The sequence below is a fragment of the Amia ocellicauda genome, chromosome 15 (genome assembly GCF_036373705.1).
Source record: "Amia ocellicauda isolate fAmiCal2 chromosome 15, fAmiCal2.hap1, whole genome shotgun sequence".
NCBI lineage: Eukaryota > Metazoa > Chordata > Actinopteri > Amiiformes > Amiidae > Amia > Amia ocellicauda.
In genome coordinates this window covers 7,412,633-7,423,272 of record NC_089864.1, presented here as the reverse complement: position 1 = coordinate 7,423,272, position 10,640 = coordinate 7,412,633, and the positions used below count along the sequence as shown (strand labels likewise).

Below are 10,640 nucleotides of genomic sequence, written 5' to 3'. Positions count from 1 at the left end.
TACACAATCAGTTTACCAATATTGTTGTTATATAGCACCCATCCTTATATAAAGCACCCATATAGCACTATATAGCACACCACATAGTGCTTTAGATATGAGAAAATGTGGAATCTAAAAAGGCAAAGCAAATTGTTAGATATAGGTTATGAATAAATGTCTAAATCAAATAACTATCTATCTGCTTATCTACTTGTTTCCCAGAAGGACCCTCTTTCTAACCTTTTGCTTAGTTTGGTGGATTTAGGGTTGTTTACCAATATGAAGGCGGTAGTCACCTCACTCATCCAAAAGTCAAACGTATTGACTTCTCTGAGATCACATAGACTCTTGAACTCGTGTGTACGTTTGTGTGTCTCAGTTTATTTCTATTTGTACCAATCATGTTTTACCACTTTACAAACCACTGGTATATTGTGAACAAGTCCCTTAGATTTATCTTCTCAGAATCCTTTCATAGTGAAAATCAATTACAAGTGAAACACCTGTTTTGTATTATTATTATTTGTGTTTTATTGGTCCAATTTCACTTGGGAAACAAGTCTCCACTTAGATCAACATTAGCGAAGCAATACACATTTCTTGCCATGACTGGATTTATTGTAATAAATCTATCTCTCTGTTATAAATGATAAAAGGGGTTTATTTCTATTAAGTCTGCAATCTGAGGCCTCAGGGCTGTTCTGTCCCTTTATTCGTAGTTTTCGTATAAACAAAGTGTCATGATTAGCATGTTACAAATAAACTCGGATGTCTTCAGGTGGCATATGTTTTCAAAACAAAACCACAGTGCAATGTGTACTTTTGAGTAACACGTGAATGAAGACGTAGAACGCTCAAAAACATCCGTGTTTGTTGCCCAACCAGGGTGTCCCCTGTAAGTTTTATATTTTAACGATGCAAACCCCTGTTTTTCTGGATGGTTTCCCTTCCTGTAGTTCCGCTAAATCAGTGGCGTCTCGATCTGATCCAGGAGGACTGAAGTGCAGCAGGTTTTATCAGCCTCTGTAAACCCCCAGCACCTTTGGACCGAGGAACAGAGGTAAACCGGTTCAGCGATGCACATAATTAGGTGAATTATCTAATTAAGAGCTCTGGTGGAATGAAAACCAGAAGACCAGTTCCCGAAGACCTCAGTTGAACTCCCCTGAGTTGAAGGATCATATTTGGCAGTGAAACAATTTAAATGCAGTGACTTTTCTGCTACCTCCCATATGTGCCTCTAAAGCAGGTTATGTGATTTTATACAAATCTTATTATGTTTCTCTAGTACATGCAGTGGATGCTCTGTATTTGAGTTTTCTTAGCTTCTTTAAATACTTTGTGGTGCTTTTAGTATGGTTTTCAAGCGCTCGGTTGCGAGTTTAATTGTCTAGTGTGGACAGATCCTAAAGCACAGAACCTGGAGTGCACATCTGCCTCAAAGAGCCACTACGATGCCCTTTACTTTATACAGATTCTGATATAAAAATCAAAGGTCAAGAAATGCTATGGGGGTCAGGGGATGGGATAAGAGGAATTTGACAACAGGACTCAGGTTTAGAGAACATTAAACGACTTGAACGGTTTTGCAACAGAGTTTCATTTTGAAGGGGCGGAGAGATGAGCTCAATAGGTGAATGTAGAGACCTGCCAAATTAAAAGTAGGAAAAAGTGCTGTAGTGCTATATATCACAATAATAGTTAACCTATTTCAGTTCCACACATCTGAGACTGTGTGTGGACTGTTAAGAAAGAGAAAAACTACAAGCCTACAAGACAGACAGTTTTCATAGCAATGAAGTCATCGTTCATATGACGTCACACCTGATATAATGATTTCTGATTGTGGCCTGCAGTTTTAGCGCTCAGAGTTCAGAAAGTGTGCATGCAATTCAGAAGGCAAACACATCTAGTGCACAGGCATGATTTCATTGGAGAAGACTGAGCATACAGTAGAAGAAGAGGCATTAAAGAAAGACTCAAAATAGTGGTGGACATCCATAGCTAGATCTACAAAAGCACAGGAGCACATCTCTGGGTGAAATCTGTGGTGTGGACAGATACAGGTACATGTTGAAATTAACAGCAAAAGTCACCACATCACTTACTACTACAGACTACAGATTCTAGCAAAAACAACAATTCTTGTCATTTGGATATGTGAAGTACACAATCGATTCTTGTGTAGACTTCTAAAGCATTCATTATTAATGCACATCCAGCTTTCCAGTTGAGTGGGTGACCCCATTCCCATCACAACACAGCCTAAAATAGGCTTTAAGGTGAACAGTAAACACATCGGGGCAACAGTAAAATCTACTTCAACCTGTGTGTATTTGCAACTGACATTTGGGATTTGGGATCACCTTGCCCTTTCTAACACAGCCCACGGGGGCCCTAGTGCACTATAATAGTAAAACCGTTTGAAGGTCGTATAGATATTTTTCCCAGAAAATGTAATTGAGATGCCTGATATGATAAAGGTCATATTTACATTCCCCTGCCTTAATACTTTTAACCATAAAACACAAGCAAGGAGTGTTACGGTTCTATACAATTCTTTGCTACATCGCTGTCACACACTTTTACACCAGATAGAATATGAGAAAAGTTATAACTGAAATATATTAAAACCGAATCACATTTGTTCCTTCCTCCGGTGTCATTTTTAACATGTGGCACTTGACATAACCCTGATCAGAGGTAATGCAATTGTGAAGACTTTGAACTAAAACACACTGCACCTTCAATGAAAATATAAATGTATGTGTAATCTAATTTGATACTTTAAAGAAAGGATTTGTAACCATACCACAATCATCTGCACATAAATGAGAAACAATCAGATAAGACTGTGGCACTTCCTTTGATTCTAGTTTACAACATATTGCCCTTTAGAGCATACTTTAGCTATCGCTTAAGCAAAGCCCAACACAGAGTTTCCAAATATAACGCAAGGTCACAACAAACTTTAGTGTGACATTTAGAAAATATACACTTTAGTTGGCTTTCACACTAAAATAAACAGAATATTTTCCATTTCTGGTACACACTAAGCATTGTTTTTGTTTCATCAAAAGATTTTGCAACTTTTAAAATAAATATTAGAAAACAAATCTGTGTAATCAGTCCAAAATATCAATACATTAAAGCATATACCATATTTATTTTCTTCAAACACACACACATATATATCGTTCTAGGTGAGTGTAGACATGTCCTTGACACATAATGAGGATAAACCTTTGTTTTCGGTAAGACTGACCATATTATACCAAAATACAGACACAGTTCTTTTGAAAATAAGCTTTAACATTTGCATTTCTTTTACATATGTGTTTGTTTGATTGTTTGCTAACACCAAGTCATATTTGAAGGTTTCATTATTTTGCTATCTTTTTATGTTACTATAGAACTAGATAATAATGCGTTACATTAATGCAGCTGTACAACATAGCTGTATGTGACAAAGGAACACAAGAAATCCTGAGGCATTAACAAAAACATATTTAAAAACATGACACCAGTTTACCGCAATGTAAACATTAATGCTAATACTAACTGACAACTGGACCAAATCAAAACTTTGACCCACCCACAAGTCACAAATAACAAACTTATATTCAGGCGTGGTTTTAATTATTATCAGAAGCCACTTTCTACAGCTACAAATTTGTACAATGTGTAATACGCAGACTGATCAGTATTTTGAGTTGGTCTACACTAGGTCTAAGCTTTTGTAAGGAAGGCAACACACTCCACAACTCAAATGTTTGCCAGCCTTAAATGAAACATAATAAAACTTAATGTCAAACTTGAGTCACGTGTTAAAATGGACTTTACCTTGAATATAAATAGAGGTTAACCTGCTCTGACACCCTGTAGGTCAGTGCACTGTGCTGTTGTGCGTCGCCAGTTAAAACACAGATCCACTCAAACTCTGGGATTGTTATTATGTTTGTATCATCAACATCAGCCTATATTGAGCCACTGCCATAGGAAGGCCTCCCCAAGAGGGGATCTGGGACTGTTATGTGGAATGGAGGGGCTGCAATATGTATGTGTCACTTCATTGTGTTGGGGGTTGGGCAGATCATTTATTGTAGTTTCTGGGCTTGAGGGTTAATCTAGTAGTTTAGAGAGAGAGATGGATTTCTGCAGGGTTCCTCTACAGCTGCCAGAGGATAAAAACTGTTGCTTGCACCCCCTATTCGCTATCTAATTATATCCAACCCTCCTAACAGCATGCTAGATAGACGGTCTCCTTAATCATCTTTATCAAGAGCTTTTGAGATGCTATTGATAGAAGACTGGTAGACTGGTCTCCTCACCACCCTTTTGTTATGCAATTGATACCAGAGACCCCCCGCCCTGAGCCTGTGCATACTTGTTAAAAACTCATACAGCAAAACACAAGGTAGATTGTAGTTGTTTGATCATTGTTTACAGTTTGGTAGGTGAGGTTTTGAAACCCCATATAATAAAAAATGCAATCTCTACTCCAGACGTGCATTAGAATAAAATCCATCCCATTATTTGTGTTTCTGCAATATTATAAACACACGCTGTTGCACTTTTTGAACATTTCTGCAACATGCCTTGCACTAATTAAGAGGGGGGATAAGAAACTGGGGATATGTGTTCCCAAGGTGACGATTCAACAGTAGGCAACCTCCAAAATACTGAATTATTGGCAAACTATGTCCTACCTGTAAGAAAAGAGCTTGGACAATTTAGCTCCCTCTGCGGGGACGCGTTGGTACCTACAACACAACTCGTGTGATGTGGCTCTGCCCATGCATTCATTGAATTGGATGTGCATTCATGCTGCAGTGACTAATATAATTTGAATATGCACCACCTCGGAAGCAAGTTGTGTGGATTGTTTAGGTTTATTTGCAAAATTAAATCCAGACGCTTAAAAATGCATTCTAGTAGAAAAGGCAGAGAGGGGAACACGCAGTGGTGCACCGTTGGCAATATCATTGGAAGTAGAATTGTGTGTGGGGCAAAGATGCAGAGCTGGATGGGGGGATTGTGTTTTCATAACGATGCATGCATGTGTGTATCTCAGCTGCACTTGCCAGGCACTGCTTCTGTAAGCGGACCTCCGCAGCGCTGCAGAAGGACTGGGAAGGGGCGGATGGAGGGGGGGGTGTCGGGGGGGGGGGATGGATGGCGCGTCTCGGAATTCCCGCCACGTGCGCCCCGCCCCCTACTCGATATGCTAATCCCCGCCTCCCGATTGGTCCACAAACAAAACACAGCGTTTACCGGCGCGTCCCGATTGGCTGGATGCAGATCGGGGTTCTATTTTGCTAATGAAACGCAACGCGACGCCTTCAGACACGATATCCCTGGGCGTCTAGTACTATGTTAAAGTAGTGCGTTTATTTACAAGCAGATATTTTCCCCCAACAAACTGAGGAAAATTGGATTCCGCCCGTTTTTCGTCACGTCCGATATAGCAGGCGATTTTGACGGCAGCTGAGGGGTTGGCGTGCGGCTGCTGTAGGGCGCTGACGAGTTTAGTGCGGATGGATATATCCGCCCCCTCCACGCGTCAAAATAGTGGAGTTAAGAAGTAGAGGCGAGCTAGACCGGGCTCAGAGTGGCGGAGACAGTGAACCAGGACACAGCTTGCTTTATTGTGCATTGCTTACCGGTGCTGTTTTAGGTCTATTTCACATTTGCATACTTTTGTGGAAAGCCTGTTTTTTGTATTCATCGCCCATACGGATCTATACGTGCAGCTCATGAGAAGCACCGCTGCGTTTCCCCGTCTCTCGCCGTCCCTCCTGTCGGATTTACAGCGCTGACGGATTGGAGCACTCCGGGAGGTTTCCTGCCTCTCCTGATTACTGGTGTGTTTTCTCTGGGATTGCATTGCCCTGCACTGGCTGGCGCGGACTTTTGAACACAAGCGAGGGATTTATCCTGTTTTTCGGAGCGACGCCGGTGCGAGATGTTGCTGTCCAAGTTCGGCTCTCTGGCTCACATTTGCAACCCGACCGGCATGGATCACTTACCAGTGAAGATCCAGCTGCAGCCAGGTACGGAGAGCCCCACGCCGGCTCTGCCCCTCCACAGAGCATGCTTTCGGATGTGCGCTGATGATACGGTGTATTTGTGCTCATTACACCCGTGTTTCCCACGCTGCGCTCGGACGCGGGCTGGGGTCCCGAGTGGGCGGCGGTGCTTTGAAGTGCATGTGAAATACGGCAGTTGTAAAATAGACGGGGGTTTCGTATTAAACCTGCAGGTAAATAACTCTCTCCTGTGCGCTTGTCTTCGCAGTGAAGGTGGAGAAGGAGCCCTTTGACAAGGTCTACCAGGTGGGGTCTGTGGTGGGCAGCGGCGGCTTCGGGACCGTCTATGCCGGCAGCAGGATTTCGGACGGTTTGCCGGTAAGGGCGGCTTTCTGTGTGTGTGTGTGTTTTGGTGGTGTAATGGTGGTTGTTGTCCAATGCAAAGTGATTGTAATTAATGTATGTGTATTTTGCATTTCTAGGTCGCGGTGAAGCATGTGGCCAAAGAGAGGGTGACGGAGTGGGGCTCTATCGTAAGTAGTCTCTCCCCGGTGTGTGTGTGTGTGTGTGGATCTGGTCTATGCATGGTGTTGGAAATGTGCACGATTTGCTACTCCTACCTATATGCTCTTTTGCATGCGTGTGTGTATGAAATGTGCTCAAGGCAGACCCCCTTTGCTAACCCATGACCGTCACCCATTGCAGAACGGCGTCATGGTGCCCTTGGAGATCCTGCTGCTGAAGAAAGTGGGCAGCGCGTTTCGGGGGGTCATCCGGCTGCTGGACTGGTACGAGCGGCCCGACGGCTGGCTCATCATCATGGAGAGGCCCGAGCTGGTCAAGGACCTGTTCGACTTCATCACGGAGAAGGGCGCCCTGGACGAGGACACGGCCCGGGGCTTCTTCCGCCAGGTGCTGGAGGCGGTGCGGCACTGCTACGGCTGCGGCGTGGTGCACCGGGACATCAAGGACGAGAACCTGCTGGTGGACCTGCGCAGCGGCGAGCTCAAGCTCATCGACTTCGGCTCCGGCGCGCTGCTCAAGGACACGGTGTACACGGACTTCGACGGTATGCACGCCGGGTTTGGGGGTTATAAGATGGGATGCACCATGCAATTATAAACGCATGCTCTTCTGCCTGTGCATTAGGTGTGTGTCAATATATATAATGTGCAATCGGAGGCAACCCCAGATTATGACGCAGCAGTTTGTTTTGCCGTATCTGTGGGAAGGGGCTTCCTAGGGGGGCGATCATCCATCCATCCATCCATCGCGACACTGCCGAGATTAATAATAGCAGGCGATGTTTCTGGATGCGGGATTGTGGCGCGTTGGGTGTATTGGTCTGGTTCCTTCTCTTTTGCTAATTGTGCTGTACAAAAAAGGTGGATGTGTGCATGCTATCCCGTGTCGCTGATTTGCATGCGTTTCGCTGCGGGTTGGTGGGACTGCGCTCAGCTGCCACGCAACGTCTGTGTTGTGAAACCCGAGTGCGCCGCCATGTGACCGCCGCGTCACGCACGCCTGCTTTTGTCCCGTATCCAAGACACTCCTGTGCCCTTGGGGGGTCGGCTTTCCAATTCCCTCCGGAGAGAGAGAAAGGTGGCTTTGTTTGAGCAATGAAATGGTGTAAAGGTTATGCACAAACCATAAAGCATTAGAAAGCGCTGCCAGATTGTCCAGCCCAAGAGGTGGACCGGCAGCTGTGACGTCGTGACGCAGACCGTCTTCCTCCGTGACATTATTTTGGTGTGCAATGCGCTGCAGATGCAACGTGGACAGAAAGGGGGGATGGGATGGATGGATGGATGCAGGGGAGGGGGGAGGGGGGCAGCTTGGCTGTTTGTAAACAGTCAGCTGATCCAGCCTTTCGTTATACAATGCAGCAGTCTGAGCCTAATCCAGAGATCGTTATACAAGAGCAATTAGGGGAATTATCAGACCACTTAGACCACATGGAATGGGATTCTGTGGACATCTGAAAGGTGATGCCTGTGCTAAACTGAAGTATTGCGTTTAATTCCTTTCTCTAATGAGGGTCTTCCATTTGTTTACAGGCACACGAGTGTACAGCCCGCCCGAGTGGATCCGCTATCACAGATACCACGGGCGCTCGGCCACAGTGTGGTCCCTGGGCGTGCTGCTGTACGACATGGTGTGCGGAGACATCCCATTCGAGCAGGACGAGGAGATCCTCCGCGGCCGGCTGTACTTCAGGAGGAGGGTTTCTGCCGGTATGTGTTTCATGCATGACTTGTTTTGAGTAAAACCTCTCCTTTTAGCCTAGAACCATTTGTGTATGGAATCCTTCCTCATTTGATTGCATTTTCAGTGGTTTGTTTACAGTCATGGATTCGGTGTGTCTAACCATTTTTATTTATTTATTTCAGATTGTCAGCAGCTGATAAAATGGTGCCTTTCTCTGAGGCCTTCCGACAGACCCACACTGGAGCAGATTTTTGATCACCAATGGATGCGTGTAACGGAAGCCGTGAAAGTGGAAGACTGTGACATCCAGTTGAGGACCATTGACACCGATACCTCAAGCACAAGTTCGAGCAAAGAGAGCCTTTGAGGGCCCCGGGTGACCTAATAAGGCCTGGGGGGCCACATGCCAAGAACTCCCAGGCTGCCTCTGCTGACTGTGTGGGGTTGGGTGGGATGCTTACTTCACTTTCTGCAAAATTGAACCTTTTGTTTTCCTTTTTGTAGGGAACTGTAATTTCTATTTCTGGTTTCTGCTCCCTTTTTTAAATTATAAACCCAGTTTCCTCGTGGGGAACGCTTGCTGTTTCAGGGAGTGCCAGGCCAGTGCTTTTTTAATTTTTTTATATATAATTTATTTTATTTTGTACCGATGCTGGTTTATTCACCTGGTGACCCTCCTAAACAGAACTGCAGACTTTGCTCTCATAGAGCCGTAACTAGTTTTATTTAAATGTTTTAATTTTGCTTTTGAGTGCCTTTTGAAAGCTGCTAATGGGGCTTTCCTCATTTGTAACTGTTGCATGTTTTTGTTTCGTTTCTTCAATTGCACAGAGGGGCATCCTAGGAATTCTTTATTCCGGTTTGTGCAAGTGCGAATGTGCTCAGTTTCAGATGAAAAGGAGCCCCGTTCACTGGTGATTGAATACTTGAAATGCAGACCCATTCAGAAATACTGAACCCCTTTTCTTTGCTGCTCAAAATTTCTTCAGTCTGCACAGAAGTGTGAAAGGTAGATGTTGAGGCTTTTTTTTTTTTTTTTCTTTTCCTCCATGTATACTGAAGACTTCCACTCCCCTCCCATCTCTACCACTGGGCTCAGAGTCCCTACCTCCCCTTCTTCCATCAAACTGCAGATCGTACGTCTGTCAGGCCAAGGCATGGCAGGGCATGGTTGTAGGATGCACAATCAATGCAATATTCATGGTCTCGGTTATATATCTATATATTTTTACAACCTGTATAGTGTATTTATGTACTTTTGTTTTTCTCTCCATGTATTTTATTTATTTGTGTAATTTAGACATTCCACAGTTCCCCTCTGTGGCTATTTATTTATTTATTTTTATTTCTCTTCCCAGAATGAAAATGTGTATGTTCATGGCCTTTGTTTTCTTTTCCTGTAACTTTTAAGACCGCCCGCTGTCCGCTGCTTTCAGGAGCTGGACGAGGTTGTGTTGTAGAAAAGTTTACTTTCTTCGGAAGGGCAGCGAATGTTTTTATTTAGTTCAGATCCTCGGCGACAGACCTTGGATGAGTGTAACTGAAATGTACAGTGATGCTGTTTGGATAAGGGTTTTAAATTTAGTGAAGTTGTATAGTCTCCATTAATTGAATGCTAGAATGGCAACACAATTTATTTCACCAACTGTGTGCTAGGTATGGTTGCATTCATGCAGCTTGAATTTGGAAATATTTCCTACCCCCCCAATTTAGCAGTGTGAAATACAATGATGGAGAACATATTTTTTTATACAGAAATTTCAATTAAAATTCTTTTTTGTATATAAATGCAGAGTGGTCTTTCATTTATGCAAATGCAACATGAGTGCTTACATGGGTTGAATGTTAAACAAATGACCTTTATGCAATAAAATGTAGTTTCATTTGAACATGCAGGACAAGTTGTTCTGTGATGATTGAGGACAATTTTCCACTCTAGAGAACCAGTCCTATGGTTTCTTCCAGCTGAGCTTAGTTATTTGAATCTTGCAAAAAAATATTTTTAATTATGGTATGAGCAGGACAAGTTTTCAATTCTCAATTAAGCAATTTAGTCCAGTTTTGTTGACAAGGAAAATTATCAATTTGAGTTGTATTTTAAACCAGAAATGTGTTTTACAGTGTCGCAATCGTGTTAGTTTATATCGCTTTAAATATGGGTTTTATAGTCCGAAATCCCAGTATATAGCCTAATGGAGAAATGAAAGTATTCAAACAAGTGTGTCTATGTATACCTCTATATATGTAGATGTATAAACCTAGTAGGTCATATAGTATTCAATAGTTGGATCTATTCAGTATAAAGTGTGTAGTGGCAGATCTATTGACAGCTCTGGAAAAAATTAAGAGACCACTCGAGTTCAGAAATCAATGTTAAGTGGTGTGTTTTTTTTCCCCAGAGCTGTATATCCAGAACAATAT

General features: G+C 43.3%; 1 protein-coding gene across 1 annotated transcript; it reads left to right on the top strand.

Moving 5' to 3' along the window:
• The first annotated feature begins 5,368 nt into the window (after positions 1-5,368).
• Positions 5,369-10,007, top strand: pim3 (Pim-3 proto-oncogene, serine/threonine kinase). Its single transcript, XM_066724008.1, has 6 exons — positions 5,369-6,035; positions 6,280-6,389; positions 6,494-6,544; positions 6,717-7,080; positions 8,069-8,245; positions 8,402-10,007. Exons 1-6 carry the CDS (start codon positions 5,948-5,950, stop codon positions 8,584-8,586), a joined length of 975 nt encoding a protein of 324 aa, XP_066580105.1. The 5' UTR covers positions 5,369-5,947; the 3' UTR covers positions 8,587-10,007.
• Positions 10,008-10,640: the final 633 nt, after the last annotated feature.